Source organism: Corylus avellana, chromosome 4 (assembly GCF_965113065.1).
Source record: "Corylus avellana chromosome 4, dhCorAvel1.hap1.2, whole genome shotgun sequence".
Classification (NCBI taxonomy): Eukaryota; Viridiplantae; Streptophyta; class Magnoliopsida; order Fagales; family Betulaceae; genus Corylus; species Corylus avellana.
In genome coordinates this window covers 34,021,543-34,041,188 of record NC_142493.1, presented here as the reverse complement: position 1 = coordinate 34,041,188, position 19,646 = coordinate 34,021,543, and the positions used below count along the sequence as shown (strand labels likewise).

The 19,646-nt window shown below is 35.9% G+C and overlaps 1 protein-coding gene across 3 annotated transcripts; it reads left to right on the top strand.

Moving 5' to 3' along the window:
* Positions 1 to 12,244: 12,244 nt before the first annotated feature.
* Positions 12,245 to 19,192, top strand: LOC132180026 (spermidine copper dependent amine oxidase 1). Of its 3 annotated transcripts, XM_088515156.1 has the most exons (13): positions 12,245 to 12,720; positions 13,328 to 13,437; positions 13,566 to 13,871; positions 14,928 to 15,040; positions 15,168 to 15,498; positions 15,587 to 15,802; positions 15,905 to 16,141; positions 16,472 to 16,657; positions 17,573 to 17,713; positions 18,141 to 18,428; positions 18,545 to 18,592; positions 18,679 to 18,760; positions 18,858 to 19,192. In XM_088515156.1, the coding sequence occupies exons 1-13, from the start codon at positions 12,480 to 12,482 to the stop codon at positions 18,923 to 18,925; spliced, it is 2,367 nt and encodes a 788-aa protein (XP_088371282.1). In that variant the 5' UTR covers positions 12,245 to 12,479; the 3' UTR covers positions 18,926 to 19,192. The 3 variants fall into 3 exon arrangements, with proteins under 3 accessions (XP_088371282.1, XP_059448852.2, XP_059448853.2); XM_059592869.2 differs by lacking the exon at positions 18,545 to 18,592 and having other exon boundaries at positions 18,141 to 18,409; XM_059592870.2 differs by lacking the exons at positions 12,245 to 12,720; positions 18,545 to 18,592 and adding an exon at positions 13,016 to 13,089 and having other exon boundaries at positions 18,141 to 18,409.
* Positions 19,193 to 19,646: the final 454 nt, after the last annotated feature.

Sequence of the window (19,646 nt, the reverse complement as noted above, 5' to 3'; positions counted from 1 at the left end):
AAAAAATTTAGTAAAAAGTCAATTTTTGCTGCTGGTACTGTAGCTGGAACAGTGCCGTTCCAGCTATTAGGCCTGGGTATCGGTCAAAACGGTCCGGTTAAGGACCTTATCGGTTATTAACCGATAATTTTCGGTTAAACGGTTTATTAACCGATACCGAACCAATAAGAATTTTAACCAATAATTTCGGTTAAAACGGTACACGGTTAAACGGTCCGGTTAACCGATTAACCGATAGCTTTATATTGATTTATTTTGTTGGGCCAAAAACCAAAAATGAGTTTTTTTGACTTTTGAGAGCCCAAATACTTTTTGTTGGGCTAAAATAATTTATTAAAAATGAGTTGTTTTAGGGACCAAATACTTTTTGTTGGGACCCAAATATTTGTTTTTGGGGCTAAAAATTGAAGCTTTTTTATATTGATCCACTTTTAACTTTTTTTTTTTTTTTTTTTTTTTAATATTATAAAATACATTTTTCCAAAGCAAATGGACTAATTAACATAATGAATGCTAATTATACTAGCAAAACTAGTTAATGAAAAATGTTTTTACCAAAGGCAAAGAAATCTCATCAAATGCCATCACTTAAAAAAAAAACATCAAACCTACCCAAACTCAAATTAAAATAAAATTCATTAATGAATAATAAACAAAGTATTAACTAATTAAAGTCACTTAGCAAAAGGAAAATAAGTCATGGGCAACACCATTACACAAATTCGGAAACCTGTGTCACTTGTGGGAATTTGGAAACCTCTCTAAAAGACTAAACGGCACCGTTTTGGGACTAGGACTTAAAAAAAAAAAAAATAAAAAAAAAATTCCGGTTTCTTATCGGTTAACCGGTTAACCGATAAGAACCGCTTAACCGGACCGGACCGGACCGGACCGAATTCCGGTATACTTTTTTTAACCGATAAGGATATCGGCATATCGGCTACGGTTTATATCGGTTCGGTCGAAGTCGGTAGACGACCGGTTAAACGGTAACGGTTAATTTGCCCACCCCTACCAGCTATAGTGCCGGCCCCGACTGTTGGCAAACAAGCCTTATGATGTATCTGTCACTCATTTTTCGCTTTAAGCACGTGATAATATTTAAGAACTTATCCCACAGTTTTTAATGCGAAGAAAAACGTTTGACTTTTTTGGTATAAATGAAAAATGATTAATTTTTTTTTTTTTAATATAAAATAGATGCTACTGTTTACGTTCATTTCATACTATTTTGTTAAAGTAATGATTAAGTTATTAAATTTATTTTTTTCTATGTGAAGAGGAGTATTAAACTAAGGCTCCGTTTATTTCGACGTAAAATGGTTTCTTTCGTAAAATATTTTCAAGAAATTCATTTTCCCTGAAAATATTTTCCGTCGAAAACATTTTACGGCGTTTACCTTGCACACGGAAAATAATTTTTTTTAATATCTTTTTATATATATATATATATATATGGATCCGGCTTACATGCTGTTATTAAAATAACAGCATGTATGATGTAGTTAAATCAACGGTCAATATTAAATTTTAAAGTTGACTTACTTTTATAAGCATTTAATAGGAGAGAGAAAATGAAAAGAGATTTTGAAAAATTCAATCTTGACCGTTGATTAAACTACAGCATACATGCTATTATTTTAATAATAGCATGTAAGCCAAATCCTATATATATATATATATATTTTTTTTTCCAATAAGGTCCCCACTAGGACTTGCACGAGTCTTGACCGGGACCCGCCCGGGACCTGCCCGAGACTTAACCGGGACACGCTTGAGACCCGCTCGGGACCTGACCAAGACCCTTTCGGGACTTGACCGGGACGCACCCGAGACCAGACTGGGACCCGTCCGGGTCTTGACCGGGACCTGCCCGGAATTCTCCCGGGACTTGATCGGGACCCGCCGGGGACCTGCCCGAGACTTGACCGGGACCTAATCGAGACCTGCCCGAGACCCCGGAGGGACCTAACCGGGACTTGCCTGGGACCCACCCGAGACCTGACTGGGACTTGCCCGAGACCCGCCTAGGACTTGACCGGGACTTGCTCGGTCCCGGGTAGGTACGGTCAAGTCCCGGGCGGGTCCCGGTCAGGTCCCGTGCGGGTCTCGGTCAAGTCTCGAGCAGGTCCCGGGCGGGTCCCGGTCAAGTCGTGGTCAGGTCCCGGGCGGGTCCCGGTCATGTCCTGGTCAGGTCCTGGGCGGGTCCCGGTCAAGTCCCGGGAGGGTCCCGGTCAGGTCCCAGGCAAGTCCCGGGCAAGTCCCAGTCATGTCCCCGGCAAGTCCTGGGCAAGTCCTGGTCGGGTCCCGAGAGGGTTCCAGGCAAGTCCCGGGCGGGTCCCGGTTGGGTCCCGGGCAGGTCCAGGGCGGGTCCCTGTCAAGTCTCGGGCAGGTCCCGGTCAAGTATCGGGCAGATCCCGTGTAGGTCCCGGTCATGTCCAGGTCAGGTCCTGGGCAAGTCCCGGTTAGGTCCCGGGTAGGTCCCTCCAGGGTCCCCGACAAGTCCTGGGCAGGTCCCGGTCATGTTCCGGGCAAGTCCCGGTTAGGTCCCGAGTAGGTCCCTCCGGGTTTCCGGGCAAGTCCCGGGCGGGTTCCGGTCAAGTCCCGGTCAAGTCCCGGGCAATTCCCGGTCAAGTCTCAATCAGGTCCCGGTCAAGTCCCGGGTGGAACCCGGACAAGTCCCGACGAGGTTCTATGCGGGTCTTGGCAAGATCCATCAATTTAAGAATGAGATGCTCATAGTCGAAAAATGGTTTACGGTTTTGAAAACTGTAAACCATTTTCCTAAAATTAAAAAAGAATTTTTTGTCAAAAGGAAAATATTTTCCGTTGACCACTATTTTACGTCGAGGTAAACACCATAAAATACGGAAATCATTTTCTGGAAATCATTTTACGTCGAAGTAAACGGAGCCTAAGTGATTAAATTTACATAAATGTTAAACTAAGTATACATATTTCTATCAACTTAAGCTTTTAAGGTAAATGATAATTTAACACATTTGATATTGTGTATTTTAAGTTTTTTTTTTTTTTTAACAATTAAAATATATCATATCAACTAATATAAAATGGTTATAAAATTGATATAATCATATAAAGAATATATTATAAGATAATTTAAATTTTTTAAATAACAGGACACCACACACAGATACTATAAAACAAAGTTAGAAACTATTAAATAAATAGAGACGAGAGAAGAAACAATAAAAAAAAAGAATTGCTTCAATATACGTAAATATTTACTATAACAACAATTTTATTTTGAAACATATTTTTAAAACTTAAAAAAATAAAATAAAATAAAATAAAAAAGCTGATAATTAGCTCATATGCCGAGGATGCTGTAAGAGCAAACGTCACTATTTCATATATATATATATATATATATATATAGTCGTCATTCATTGTGCCCGGTCCACTGGGGGGAAACAATTTTATTTTGAAACATGTTTTTAAAACTAAAAGAAAAAACAAAGCTGATAATTAGCTCATATGCCGAGGATGCTGTAAGAGCAAACGTCACTATTTCATATAGTGGTCATTCATTGGGATTCGGAAGTTCTCTAATTGATCATTTGGGTCTTCCATTTTCACTTAACAGCGTACACTGTACAACGTGATCCATTAAAAAATAAATAATAAAATATTAATTAATTTTTTAAAAATAATAATAATAAATAATCATTTTTTTTTTAAAATATGAGGTCACCGGTAATTTCAGTTGAGCCATGGGTTGGCTTGAAACCACCTCCATGGCACTAGGGGGTTCGGCTACTCCAACCGGTCTTTGGTGGTGGCTGAAACCACCCCTATGACCCTAGGGGTGGTTCGGTCACCCCCAATCGATATTTGAGGGTGGTCGAACCACCCCTTAGGGTCGGCCACCCAAAATCATTTAAAGTTTTTTTTTTTTTTTTTTTTTTTTAAGTTAATTAATATTTTATTATTTATTTTTTAGTATGACACATGATGTAGTGTGGACTATTAAATAAAAATGGATTGTGAAAATAATCAATCGGAGAATCTCTAATTTTCTCCCCCCAATTGAAGGGGTGCCGGATCCCATTCATTGCGCCCCATTCCACTAGGTGGATGATACCGGTGGCTTGTGGTTTTACAGCGAATAAGTAGGCAGAGACGGAGGGAGGGGGGGACCGAGGTAGGCCATGGTCCCCCCCAAAAATAAGGGGGGGAAAAATTATAAGTAAAAAAAAAAAAAAAAAAAAAAAAAAAAGTAGTAAAGTAAAGTTTTAAGTTTAGTCATTTGGGCCATTTCAAAAAAAATTTGGCCCTATTTTTAAATTTTTTTGCCGTATCCAATAAAAACTTTTGGCCCTATTCACTTTTTTGAGCCATACCCATTAAGTTTTTTATTTTTATTTTTGGTCCTTACTTTCAAATGTCCATTTTTTGCCCTTACTTTTAAATGCTCACTTTTTTTGGCCCTTACGGTAGTCTTTATTTCATAAAAAACAATCAAAATAATTTTTTTTTAATAAAATTTTTTTAAAGAACTGAAAAAATAAAAAAAATAAAAAAAATAAAAAAAATTTGGCTGGTCCCCTCTCATCAAATTTTTTTGGCTCCGTCCCTGCGGGTAGGTGAAGAAATTGCTGGTGAAACGAATTTTCTTATGGAATTTTCTTATGGGTGCCGCAAATCTGAGTCGGTAACAAAATATTGTGGGTAGATGCAAATCTACCCACAATATTTGCAAAAAGATGTGGGGGAATAGTGTGGTAGATGCAAAAACATTCTGAGTCTTAACAAAATATGGGTGCCGCAAATCTACTAGTCAACCCCATCTTCTGAAAAGTCAGTAGCACTTTCTCAATCGGAGAATGGTAGTTTACCATAAAATTATTGAGAGGCACTTCAAACGTACGTAAGAGAGAGAAGCAAAAAAAGAAAAAGAAAAAAAAAAGAGAGAATCTGGGAGAGCCAAACATTTAATCCAAGCATCCTGTTCCACGCTCAGCTCTGGTTCCGACAACCAGATTCTGTTGAACACCCACGACCCTTGTTCTATTTTTTGGGGCATTGTGTAATTAGGGTGCTGCTATGCGGCTGCCAAAAGGCAGCTTCGCTTTAAAGATGTATTAAAAAAAAAAATTGATAAAAGTACAATTTAAACTTAACTTTGACTTAACTTTTTTCTTAAGTTTAAACGAAAAACTACTTGTGGAGAAGAGAGAAAGCCTTAAACTAGAGAGAGAAAGAGAAATTTTGTTTAGAAGTTGGACCAAAGTTGAGTTTGAGTTGTGGCTGTATCACATCTCTAAAAAAAAATAATTAAAAATTTTTTATCATTTTTTTAGTTAAATTTTTATGAGTTAATATTTAATTTTTAATGCCTCAAAACATATTTTTGGATTCAAAACTAAATTTAGGGGTGGAAGGTACACTTTTAGGGATTGTATCACCCAAAAAGAGTTCAATCATCTTAAATTTAGTAATAATACTTCAAATTTAATACTAATACCTCAAATTTAGATTCCCCTTTAATATTTATCTTCTTCAATTAAAAAATAAAAAAAAGAGGGTAAAATGTCTGACGCTTGAGGCAGCCATAAATCTCTATTTGTCTCCGTGTCATCTTGTGTCGTGTGTACTCGCCATGTAGGTCTATAACTTCTAGTAGTTGTTGTACATTTTCCATCCAATGCTTCTCAATATATATATATATGGCTCTGATCAATTGAATTTGCCCAACAGCAAAAATTACTAATTGGTTCATGTTTTTTAAGTATGTCGATTTTTGGGCTTTTAATATAAAAATTAAAAATTAAAAAAAAAAAAAATCTTTATGCTTTTTGACACGTAAGCACAACTCAACTCAATCCTTCTGTTTACTTTTGTTAGTGTGCTATTTTTTCTTTAGTGATTCCTAATTATAAGTAAAAAAATCGCAATTTAGGAGCAATGACAATAAATTAGGTGTGAAAAAAGAAAAACCTTCAATTTGGTGGAAGACTAATATAAGTACGATTTTGTTTTTGATAATGTGGCGGGGCTTGCATGTAGCCAAGAGGAGACCAAATGAAGAACTAATTTAGTAGCATTTAATTATTGTCAAACAATAAGTATATGAAGATAGTACATGTCACACAATATAATTGTACCTGTTGTTTTTTTTTTTTTTAATTTAAGACATGGCAAATAACCAACCAACGGAAATAAGCGAAGGATTGATTTTAATCTGTCAAAAAGTATGAGACTAATTTTATCACTTTTGAAAACACCCAATGACTAATTTAATACACACCAAAAATATATTACCACTATTGTATTTAACCCCTTTTTTTTTTCGGAGATAGTTCGTTTTTTTGTTTTTTTACAACACATCTTCGTGCCACAACAATAAAGAAAAAAGTAAAAAGTTAAAAAGGCTTGGTTGTTTATGCTTATTTTTGTAATTGGTTCCTTTAGTTCAGACTTTGGTATTAGAGAAATACTAGAGGTTAATAAGTTTCTCATATTTTGTTCATATTCCCTTATAATTAATAATTGGATTTGTGGGGTCCACTATTAACTTATGTAAAATCTATATAAATTTACAAATCTAATGGTTAATTGTAAAAAAATTTGGGTAAAATATGAACCTCTAACATTTCTCGTGGTATTATATAATATGGAGATTAAGAACTTGGACCCAGCCTCGTATCTTGATTACAATGGTCAAACATTAAACCCAGCCCACAACATGATTCCTCGCAGATGGGCCTACGGGCAACACCGACCAATATATTAAAATTTAAAAGACCAAGCTCGCCCAGAGCTTGGGTTCCTCCCCATGCGGTCCATGTCGACCCGTGTACGTAAATAAAACTTGTTGCGGGCCGGGAATGCGAACACTGAACACATATTCCATGTGACAACGTCACCGTAGCCAGACATGTATTTTAATTATGTGGACACTAATTGTGTGTTTTATTACGACGTCACAACACAATATTAGAAAAGTGAGTCATATCGCACTTAGGTTAAAATTTTTTTTAAAAAAAAAAATCATAATTAATTAATTAATTTTTTTTTTAAAGAACTCAAGTTAAAAAAAAAAACAAAAAAAACTAGCAAGGTGGGTCTTTCCCACTACAAATAGGGGGAGAAGAACTAGGAGAGAAATAGTTGGGAATGCAGTCAGAAAAAAAAGTCTAGTTGCAGCCTAATTTATCGAATAGTGGACATAGAAATTTACACTTCTGTTGATATTCCGAACTTTCCAAGAAGAGGAGGCAGGAATGATGGAGATGATGAAAGCAATAATAGAAGAAATGCACCAGTCTTGGTTGAGTTATGGATTCTTAATAGCAAGAGTAACAATAAGGAATATCTTTTAAGATTAAAATGAGACAAACCTAGAGGGACTGCAAGGTTAGCTGCCAAAGCTTCACCAATAGTAGAATTACACGGCGGGCTAATAAGAGAATGACCTTTGATGATGTGCCCAGAAGAGTCACGGGAGATGGCCACTTATTTAAACATGATATGCGTTATAATTTACGTAGAGTTTCCATGTGACATTTCATATTTTAATGACTCAAATAAAAAGGGTGAAATCACCTCAGAGCATGGGCCAATTTTAAAAATTCTAATAAATTATATGTTTTCTTATGAAATAAATTAGCTGAACTTGTTTCATATTTTCTTCACATGTTCAACTCGATTAGTGGCAGAGCCACATGGTACCTTAGCACCCCCAAGTATTTTAAAATTTTTTATTTTTTATTTTTATTTTTATTTATTAAACCCACGGCACCCTCAAACTTAACACACATCACATGTTTAATGTAATATCTCAATGATGTGTAGTTGGTCAAATTTCCCTTGTTTTTCTTGAAGTGATTATGGCCAAAGACCATAAAGTATAGTTCTAGATACTTTTTTTTTTTTTTTTTTAATTTCTATATTTTTGATATAGTGTCGACATATTACATTTCTAATATATCAATTTCAGCACATATGTATGAACTTTTATAGATATTTTTTGTGATGCATAAATTGTGTGAATTACCAACTTTTTAAGCTGAAGAAAATTTTTAGGACGCAAACAAATTTTTTAGCGGCACCTCCAATATAAAATAGCTGGCTCCGCTACAGAACTCGATGAACTTCCAACGATCTAGCATCAAATCAATGTGTCTTTTACTTCTTCATTGTTTGTTCTGTTACTAGAATAGAAGGTGCTGTATTTGGTTGTTGTCTTGTTTGGTCGCCTTGAAGAAAAGATCGAATAAGCAAAAGAAATCCAGGAAACTTACAAATTATGGGTGGCGTGGGTTGCTTTAATTTACTTTCCACGTTCTTCTTCGTTGTCCTCTAATGCCCCACGAGAAGAAAAAACAAAAAAAAGAAAGTATTTTTTATTTTAAAAAAGTTATAATTAAATGATGCCAAACTGGCAATGAGATTAAAAGCTGATTCTGTGCAAAATATACACGGATCGTCCTTATCCTCGGCGTGGCGGTATCCACGTCGACAAATGAGTCATTAGTCATTTCCTTTATTTGAGAAGTGCTATTTAGTAATTAGTATAATCTCATATTATTATAATGAGAAATTATAAAATTATTCTCTCAACCATTTTTCAACTATCTCTGTGCAGTGAATGAGTAAATCTAGCATTGGATTTTTGTAAAACCTACATGAGTCTACAAATTCAATGGTAGATCCATTAAATTTGTAAAAAGAAAAGATAATTAAAAAAATAATGTCTAGCACGCCTTATATTATCATACAATTATGATGATGTGGCAGTAAATATTAGCTATTAATTTTTATTTTTACAAGCCATGATTCAAATGTTAATTTTGATTGCCAAGTCCTCGTAATTGTATGACAGTATTAAAAAAAAAGAATAATTCTAGAAGAAATTATTGCATCGCTTTAATCAAAATTTAATAATAATCAATCATAAAATCAATGGTAATTTTTAAAACAAAAGTGACTTATAGCATTACTTATTAAAAAAAATTTACTAAATATCACTTCTCTTTTGATTTTTATGGTATTCGGAACAATATGAAATTTTTTGACATCATCACCTCCGACATCGAATACAATTTTCTAAGCTGCCTTCGCCCCCCAAAAAGTGTTTGCATGTCTGCCGGAATCTGTTCAGAAATGATCTTCAAAAACGAAAAACAGATTTTCGATCGTCTTCAAGGACAAAGAACAACAAAGACGAACGGGTTTTCTTTATCTTCGGTGGTCTGGTGATGATAAAAATGAAGAAGAACAGTGATAACAAGGAATAAAATCACAACAGCATATATAGCCAAATAGTTTTGAGAAAGAGGAAAAATTGAAAACCAATGAGAAATAACTCTCTATTTATTGCATAAGGACGACCCGTGTATATTGTTTGATAATGATAGAATAATCTCTATATATACATTAAATACTATGAAATATTATGTCACATAAACTTTAGGATAATGAGAAATAAATAAGAGAGAAATATATAACATTCCTATTTGGTGGGTGTTAGCCCCAAAAAGAAAACCGGTTAAAATTTTCTATTCAAATTTTAGAGAATTCGAATAAGAAATAAGAGGGTGTGCATGCATATCTAAAGTGTTCAAGCAGGTAAACCATCCCTTCAAACCACTTAAGATCTATTTGTAGGCTTTGAGACTTACACTCTCTCTATTATTCTTTTCTTTTGGCTGTATATTCTCACTATTCTGCTTCCCTCGGTTCCTATAGTTAGTGGAAATGACTCTCCTTTGGTCCTGGCTAGTTGATTTTAGGCTAGTTTAATTTTTTCTGCTTCTTGTACTTTAAAAAAAAAAAATAATAAGAAAAGATCATTCATATGCATCTTAGGTGGATCTCCAATAGTTCCTCTCACCTCTCCACTTCTCTCGGATCACGCCGGGCCTAGCTTGTCTTCAATGGCATGGTTTTCCTTTTCCCAGAAATTCATGCCTCAAGAAAAGCTAAAATATTTGATATTATATATTAAGTTTTTTGTGAATTTGATAGACCTAATACAACAGTATTGAACGCGTGCAAATGCATGCAATTAGTTATTCCAATAAGTCATAACTAATTGAAAAGAAAAGTCAAGACATGCAAAGCCTGGCTCAACAGGGAACTTCTTTGGTTTGTGGCCTTTATGGGGGGCCGGGTTGGTGGAGGTGGGGTACTACTTTATAAGAAACTTTTGCTCGTCGGAATCTACGTGGCAAGTTGCCGCCGACGTCATTTTGTCCACTAGACAAGTACATGGTGGGTCTCCTCTGTACTTACTTTTTGTACCATTTATAGTTGCGTCTAGCTGTCCCTTCCGAACTTTTCTTGTTTTTATATTTTTCTCCAATTCGATTTGTGTTCTCGGTGTCATTGTCATCTAAAGTTACCATTTGAGATTAGGACGAATTTTACTCTTTACCATGCTTTACTATTCAACATGTTGATGCAGTGGATCGCACCACCATTCTCAGACTTCAAATGCCTGCAAGAGAGAGAGCCTGAGACCGATCCCAGACTGCTGGGGCGAAATTAGAGCTAGATAGTTTTTTTAAAAAATTATTTTTTGTGGGAGATCATCTTATGGATTAAGGTGGTTCTACCCTTAGCCAAAGGCTAACGTGTTAAGAATTGACATACAAATTAACCTAAAAAGTTGACTTGCGTCGGTGCTTGCAAGGCTCAACCGAGCTGTCACCTCTACTCGTCAATCCAAATTGCATGAACCGACAAGTTAGGCAGGATTTAGTAATCTTGGTCGTAGAATCCCACTTTAGCCTTTATTGGGAGCATTCAAAAACCAATTTAAATATTCAAATGAGAAGATTACTGCATCTTATTTTTAATTCGGGTGTGAATCACCTCTTATTTTTTCTTTATATATATATATATAGCACATAAAATATATATTTTTTTGTATGTTTTGCTTACCCCATGATCTTTCCGTTACTTTTTAGATTCTAAAAAACTAATTAAAAATCAGTGCAACCACATCCACATCCATTAATTAATTATATATAAAATAAAAATTTTATATTCACATTTGATCAGTGATTCAGCATACCATTTTTAATAGATAATATATCTAATCCATTTAAAATTTACGTGAAAGAGTCATGTTTTAGGCATCACCTTCACCTCGTCTTCTGCCCAAAAAACAACCAATTCATGCGACTATCCGAAAGTAAATTTCAAGACTTGCACGCTTGCATATGAACCTCGGAATCATCATAATTAAGGAAAAAAGAAAAAGAAAAAAACAAAAGAGTGAGTAATTAACTCGAGAGTAGATATATATATTAAATATTAGATAAGTTTGCCTGTGAATGGGACCATCGATAAAGACATGGGTCCGCAATCACAATCCTTTGGATCGCTTGCTCGACGTCTCAGACAAACATTGTTCTTATCACTACTCATTGCCCACTTTATCCTTATTTAATTAGTCCCGCGAAAGTAAAATAAAAACTAAATAAAAAAAAATTATATGAGAAGATTAATCTTTTGGAAGGCATTTTTTTATTTGAAAAAAATGTTCTACATCTCATAAAGATATAAATAAATAAAAATTAAGTATTTTATATTTTAAGTTGTTTATTATTATTATTTTTTTCAAAACAAAAATCAAAATGGTTTGATCATTCTTTGACTTTAGGTCTTTATCAAATCCCTCACTAAAAAAATTATTATTATTTTTATTTGTATAGCTCATTAAGGCAAGGCTGTCCTTCCAAATTCGTACAAACTTCACAAATTCTTTAAGGAGTTAGTTAAAAAAAAAAAGTTATAGATTTTAAAAAAGACAACAGTAAATAGGATCGGAATTTCTTAAAATTATTAGTATAATTGTAAGTATAACAACTCACTTTCTTTATATACACAAAAAAATGTTATTAAATTGAAATTAAATAATTAATCAAGGAAAACTAGAAGTGAAACCGACTTATTTCTTACCGAGTATTTATATTTTTAAGTAAATATTTTTTTTTTAACGTGTCGGTCAAAATTATTCTTAATTTCAAATTTTCATGTATATTTTTTATTATGCCAATAAAATTGTGGGCTATTTTCTTTGTTTATGAATTATGAATTTATGATGCAAAGAGAGTATGCAGTCCGGAGCGCGTGGAATTGAGACAGGCCAGGGTTGCGTTTAGTTTAACATTTCACCTTCGTTTTATTTACTGCAAGCCATTTCGGGTTTTTTTTTTTTTTTTTTTTTTTTTTGGGTATAAATAGAACCTCAACAGCGATCTGCGCAACTCACCGAGGCAACCTACACAAAGCAAAAACAGAGACATTTTTCCATTTTCGCTTCCACATATTATTGTTCGTTTTCTTCTTTTATTTCCGGGAAAGTGAGAGGGAGAGAGCGAGAGAGTGAGAAGCGAGAGGGAAAAGAAAACGTCGGGGTCTCTCTCCGGGCATTGCTGTATGTCAGTGGAGTATTACAGTGACAATTTCTACGGTGGATACGGTGAACTTGCCAACCCTTTACAATGGCCACAGCTCAGGAAAAAACGACGCCTTGTTGCGCTCCCAAAGCCACCACCACCGTCACCAAATCATTGCCACCTCAAACTCCTCCTACTCCTCTGCTTGGAAAGCCCTCCGGCGATTGGGCCGTCACCGGGTCCGACCCGTCGGAGGATCCGCCCCTCAAGAGGTCGTCCGTGGCGACCATGATCCGCTCCTTTGATACCATCACTGACCCTCCTACAAGCACTGCTTCCACCAAAGGTTAAAAAGATAAGCAAAATAAAAGCATGTTTTTGCGTTCTTTGTTTTGAATTTGGTTTTTAGGACTGTTTAACTTATCTTGGTTTTGAACAGTGGGGTTCTTTGAACATGTGTTTGGTTGCTGAGAAAACATGGACTCTGGAGGGGGGTTTTTTTTAAGTAGTTGTTGTTGTTTTGGATTCCAGGATCAACTAAAGTAAGCGAAGTGGGGTCAAACGGGTGGACTTTTTTGTCTTCTCGGGTCCCGAGTAATTACAACTCCGACACTCAAACATTTGTAATTCCCTTTCCTGCTCTTCGTTTTCTCGGCAACCAAACACTAAAATAATATGATTTAGTGTCTGAGGTGTTGAATCTAATGGTTTTTAGGTTGTTAATCTCATCCTCAACAACCTTTCTTTATTTACTTGTATATTATAAAATTTAAGGCTGTCAAGTATATTGTGGGTGCTTAATTGACTTAGGTGGCTTTTTCTGCTTCCAATTGCTGAAAGTTCCAAATTTTATTGCTATCCACGAAAGCGCTTTTCTGTTTAGGTATATGAAAGATTGGGTAGCATTACTTTCACTTATGTTGCTTATGAATCTTGCTTGTTTGATTGCATAGGTATCTCAGTCATGGTGAGGGCTCAAACCAGCCACCCTTTGGATCCTTTATCTGCTGCCGAAATCTCTGTGGCAGTGGCAACTGTCAGGGCAGCTGGAGCAACCCCTGAGGTTAATTGCATTATTATTTTGTTGAACCCGAATTATTCTTGAGATCATGAAATAATCAGAGTTCATTTTACATGTTTTCCATTTCTAATATCAGCTTGAATAAGTGATATTGTTTCTTGAACTTTTAGGTGAGGGATAGCATGCGCTTTATTGAAGTAACTTTGGTGGAACCAGTTAAGAGCGTTGTTGCATTGGCAGATGCATATTTCTTCCCTCCTTTCCAGCCATCACTACTTCCCAAAACAAAAGGCGGACCTGTAATTCCTAGTAAGCTTCCTCCAAGGCAAGCAAGACTAGTCGTGTATAACAAAAGGTCGAATGATACAAGCATATGGATCGTTGAACTATCGGAAGTTCATGCAGCAACTCGAGGTGGTCACCATAGGGGCAAAGCTATCTCATCCAAAGTTGTTCCGGATGTTCAGCCTCCCATGGTATATTATGTGCTATTGTTTTGTTTGAACTTAAGCTGAAAAGTTGCTACTTGATGATAATACCAGTTGCAATGCATTTTATTTATTATTATTATTTTTATTTTTTTTATGAATAATAATTTATTAAAGAAGAAAAGCTCGCATACCCGAAAAGTATACAAGAGAAGCAACCACCCTAATGGGGTCAAAATTCTAAAAAGTTAACAAGATCGAAAAGACTAGAGGAAGAGAAATTAGGAACAAAGGATACAACCCAGTCTAAAAGAGAACTCAAGGAGGATTTTAGTTGTAGCACATTAGACTTGTGGTCTTCGAAAAAACACTAATTCATCTCTCTCCAAATACTCCATATTAGTAAAGTAGGGATGACTTTCCATATGGCCTCTTAGGATTGTCTGCTCCCTTGCGTCTTCCAACAATGAAGTAGCTGTAGAATATCACAAGGTGTTTTATTTGTACCTATAATTTAAATAGCTCCACTGAAATTTGATTGGTATTTGAAGTTAGATCAATCATCTTGGCTAGGCCATTGAAGAAATTTGGCTTTCATCCATGCGTAAATCTCATTTGAAAATTAATATCTATCATCATAGAATGCCTTCATTGTAGTTTTAAAACTGTGTGCTATAGATACTTAATTGATTTGGTTGGACTTTTTGTGGGGCTCTCATGTGAATTTACAAGAGGAAATGTTCTATCTTGAAATATAAGCTATTATGCATTTTGGCATGATTGTGATTTCAAGAGAAAGGATTTGAAATAGGTTTACGGAAAAACATGCTGTAATGTAGACTGCCTTATTTTATCCATTCTTAAGGGAATTACCCAAACACTTCAGCAACCTTCCTATCAAAACCTTTTGCTTGCTTCTGATTGATTTTGTAAATAAATGATTTTATGACTGATGACCGGCTTGTCTCTTACAACATTTCTTTGATCGCATGGTTTAACTTCTCATCCCCACCTGCACTAAGCATCATCCTAATTCCATATGGTTCAATTCTCTTTGTGTTTGTCCAATGTCGACATTCTTCTTAGTTGATTCTACTAGTACAGGATGCTGTGGAATATGCTGAATGTGAAGCTGTTGTCAAGGACTTTCCTCCATTTAGGGAGGCCATGAAGAGAAGGGGTATTGAGGATATGGATCTTGTGATGGTCGATGCCTGGTTAGTTACTGCATTGAGATTATTTTTCATGGAGTTTATGTGAAAAAATGTTTTAAATGCATGGATTTACTAGATATTAGTTACTTGCACTCATTTTAACTTTCCAGTGTGCTAACTCTTTTTACAGGTGTGCTGGATATCACAGTGATGCTGATGCTCCTAGCCGCAGACTTGCTAAACCTCTTATCTTCTGTAGAACTGAGAGTGACTGCCCAATGGAAAACGGTTATGCTCGTCCAGTTGAAGGAATCCATGTACTTGTTGATATGCAAAATATGGTGGTTATTGAGTTTGAAGACCGTAAACTTATTCCCTTACCACCTGCTGACCCATTGAGAAATTATACTCCTGGAGAAACACGTGGAGGTGTTGATCGAAGTGATGTGAAACCTTTACAAATCATTCAGCCTGAGGGTCCAAGTTTTCGTGTTAATGGACACTTTGTTCAATGGCAGAAGGTGCTAGCTTGTTTGCAGAACTACATTATTGATTAGTCTAAGTTCAACAAGTTGTATTAGTTATCTTATTTTCATTTCTGGTTGGCAGTGGAATTTTCGTATTGGTTTCACTCCCAGGGAGGGCTTGGTTATTTATTCTGTTGCATATATTGATGGTAGTCGAGGTCGGAGACCTGTAGCCCACAGGCTAAGTTTTGTTGAGATGGTGGTCCCTTATGGAGATCCGAATGAACCACATTACAGGAAGAATGCATTTGATGCAGGGGAAGATGGGCTTGGAAAAAATGCACATTCACTTAAGAAGGTCAGGATACTTTTTTTGCTGTTTTCTTTGCAGGGTTGTTTACAACTTCCTCTTTCTTTTGGTTTAAAAGTGATTTTGTATGATATAATTTTCGCATTGCAGGGTTGTGATTGTTTAGGGTATATCAAGTACTTTGATGCACACTTTACAAATTTCACTGGGGGTGTGGAAACAATTGAGAATTGTGTTTGCTTGCACGAAGAGGACCATGGGATTCTGTGGAAACATCAAGATTGGAGATCAGGTTTAGCAGAAGTTCGTCGGTCTAGAAGGCTGACAGTGTCTTTTATATGCACTGTGGCTAACTATGAGTATGGATTCTTCTGGCATTTTTATCAGGCAAGTGAGTCAACCTGGACCTGGTTGTGAATCTCAGTTGATTGTATTGCATTGATTGGCAGAATTACTCACATTGTCATGTTGAAATGCAGCAGTTGCTCCTTCAAATTGTAAAACGGTCCGCTCAGGGCCGTATTGGGCTCAGTATCTTCATGATGGCAACATTTGGTTGTCTACTTATGTTCTTATTCGTTTTGAGTTGCTAGCTATAGTGTGCTGCCCCAATTTTTTTATTTTATTTTTTTCCCTTTTAATTAGCTTTTGAGTGTGATTTTGTTGTCTGAAGCATGTCACTCAAGATAAATTCTCACTACATTTCTTTTGTTATAGGATGGAAAGATTGAAGCTGAGGTTAAACTCACCGGAATACTCAGCTTAGGAGCACTACAACCAGGGGAAACTCGAAAATATGGTACAACTATTGCTCCTGGCTTATATGCTCCTGTCCATCAACACTTTTTTGTAGCTCGTATGGACATGGCAGTTGATTGCAAGCCCGGTGAAACGTTTAATCAGGTAAGTTTACATGTGTTTAAAGGTTCTTTCTTCTGTATACTTGATTATATTGTTATACCTCAGGCAGGCAGTTTATAGCTAACCATCTTGTCTTTTATATTTTATTGCTTAAGTGCATTTTGAATGAGGTTCTAACTGTTTTCTACGGTTTTGTTATTAAAATTTTTTGACACAAGCTGCTTTGCGGGCCTAGCCATCTTGGGACTTGGATGACATCTTGATGGATGGTATAGTATAGTGTGTGTGTGTGGTATAAGAGCATAGCATGAGTGTGTGCTGATGGACATGTACTAGGGTTTATATATATATATATATATATATATATATATATATATATGAGACAAAAGTACAAACAAGATTGCAAAGCAATACTTTTTACAATGGCGGATCCTTCCCACTATCAAGAGGAAGATCTAGTAAAGGTCAGGTCCCTCTGCTGAACGGCATGGATCACAACTAAAGAGTCTCTTTTTCCAGGACATATGTGAATTAGGTTGATTTAGCTATTTAAATGCACAAGGGGACAAGTGAATCATACTCCCTTCCTCAAAGCCATTGGGGAAAGGAATTGTGATATTATTGGGTAAATTCAATGTAATCGTTGTGGTCCGGTGTCATTAGCTCGCTTGTACGTGAGTTTTGGGTGTTGCAGTCTATGTAAAACAATCTTTCTAGTAGAGTCACAGATCTACTGAAATGGCTTTTGCTATGTTGCCTAAAGATGGAAGAGCTCACAGAATTTTTCATATTGATGATAATTTCCTACTTAACCATGTTTTATTTTAATCGCCTTATAATACCTCCGAATAGGTGCATTTTTTTTCTTCTTGTTGCTTCATAAGGTCATCTAAAAAAAATCATTGTCAGATTTGTCCCCATGATGATTAATAGATCTGAACTATCTTTCTCTTTTAGGTTGTTGAGGTGAATGTTAAAGTCGAAGAACCAGGAAAAAATAATGTCCATAACAATGCTTTCTATGCTGAAGAGGAACTGCTGAGATCTGAATTACAAGCAATGCGTGATTGTAATCCTTTATCTGCTCGCCATTGGATTGTAAGATTCCTTACCCTTGCTGAAGTTTAATGTCATAACTTGTCCAAAACCTCTCATTTCGTTTTTGCTATTACATTTTAGATGACAACTGATGTTGGTTGTCAAAATTGTGTTTTTTAATTGTCACTTTGATTCATGATAGCTAGGGAACTTAGTGTAGTCTATATCTAATCCTCGTCTGCTCTTGTTGAAACCTTTTACCAGTCATTTACTGTTCCAGTCTTATTTGTAGGATTTTATGTTCTTTTTACGATTCCTTTCTCATATCTTATGATTATTGATTTATTTTAAAAAGCATTATTGTTCATATTTGTCGATTGCTTTTCAATTCGATTTCCTTTGTTGAAGAGTTGCCTACAATTGATCATTTATTCAGTTTTAGTCAGTAGTAAATTACTTTAATGATGCATTTTATTTTCTAATTTAGGTTAGAAACACAAGAAATGTCAACCGGACTGGACAGCTAACAGGATTCAAAATTGTACCTGGTTCAAATTGTTTACCGTTAGCTGGTTCTGAGGCAAAATTTCTAAGGAGAGCCCCTTTCTTGAAGCATAATCTTTGGGTCACACCATATTCACGTGATGAAATGTATCCTGGGGGAGAGTTTCCTAATCAAAATCCACGTGTTGGGGAAGGATTGGCTACTTGGGTTAAGCAAAATCGATCACTGGAAGAAGCCGACATAGTTCTTTGGTTAGTTCTTGTCTATTTTATTAACGAGATATATTTATAACATGGGAACCATTGTAGAAAGCTCTATGCGCTATGTGAATGTAATCTATGTATCTATTTCTGTGTGTATCATATAAATTTGATATTGACTTTCACTTGCACTTCAATGATTCCAGTATAGTTGAGCCAAATCTAGTGGTGAAGGTATTTAGACATAGCTTGGTAAATGATCTTGTTCTTATGCATATATTTCACATGCTGAATTTGATTGTGTTGTCAAATAAATACAGGTATGTATTTGGAATCACACACATTCCTCGGCTGGAAGACTGGCCTGTTATGCCGGTGGATCGCATTGGTTTTATGCTCATGGTATTCCGCTCATACGCGTTTAAGATTTCTTGCTTCTTTCTTTGTGCATCAGAATTATTGACATAATCTGGTTCGTTTTTTGCTGTTTTTAATGCAGCCACATGGGTTCTTCAATTGCTCGCCAGCAGTGGATGTCCCTCCGAGTACATGCGACGTGGAAATTAAGGAAAATGGGATTGCAGTTAAGCCTATCCAGAATGGACTTCTAGCTAAGCTTTGAAAGGAAATATTTAGCACGATTTAGTGCTAACCCTTTATGTTTTAAAAAGAAAGACGCTGTTTAACTATGTGGATTTGGGTGTGTTTGTCAAATAATTGAGCCGCAGGGCCTAACTTGCTGTTGATATGTAACATTTGGCTATGCCTGAGGCATGTGCTTTGCTAATGGCATGGCTGATCTTCAAAAGTTTAATAAATGCTGGAGTATTGCCTCTGACAGAAATTTCCTCCAACCTATTTCTGTCCTATCACCCTCTATGATATTTTATGGTGCTGAAATTGAAATGTCCTCCATGTTTGAATGGAATAGGATCTTAGAATTTATTTTATGGCCAAGATTCTGTTTTGTTGCATTGAATAGTGTATATTGTGACATGATAAATAATGTCACTATATACAAGATTAGATATGTTGAATTTAATTTGGACCATGAAATGGAAGGGACCTTAATCTTGTTTGAATATTGATATTATTATGTAGTTATGCTAACAAAGGGCTATGCAATCTAATGCAAGCAAGCGCGGATGAGGCTAATTAGGTTGGATTTAGATTGTGCAAAGCGTTTGGGCAATTCGATTAGGTTAGTTTTGAATGCTTGGAGCACATGCCTGTGGTTCAAGTGTCTTCTCACATAAGGCAATGAAGAGCAGTTTCATTGTACTTGATC

What these genes read in the sequence shown, in the direction of transcription:
- LOC132180026 (XM_088515156.1), top strand. Translation starts at nt 12,480, where the DNA reads ATGGCCACAGCTCAGGAAAAAACGACGCCTTGTTGCGCTCCCAAAGCC. An exon ending in CGGATGTTCAGCCTCCCATG is followed by an intron (nt 13,872 to 14,927) that starts GTATATTATGTG and finishes CTACTAGTACAG; the next exon opens with GATGCTGTGGAATATGCTGA. An exon ending in AGCCAAATCTAGTGGTGAAG is followed by an intron (nt 18,593 to 18,678) that starts GTATTTAGACAT and finishes AAATAAATACAG; the next exon opens with GTATGTATTTGGAATCACAC.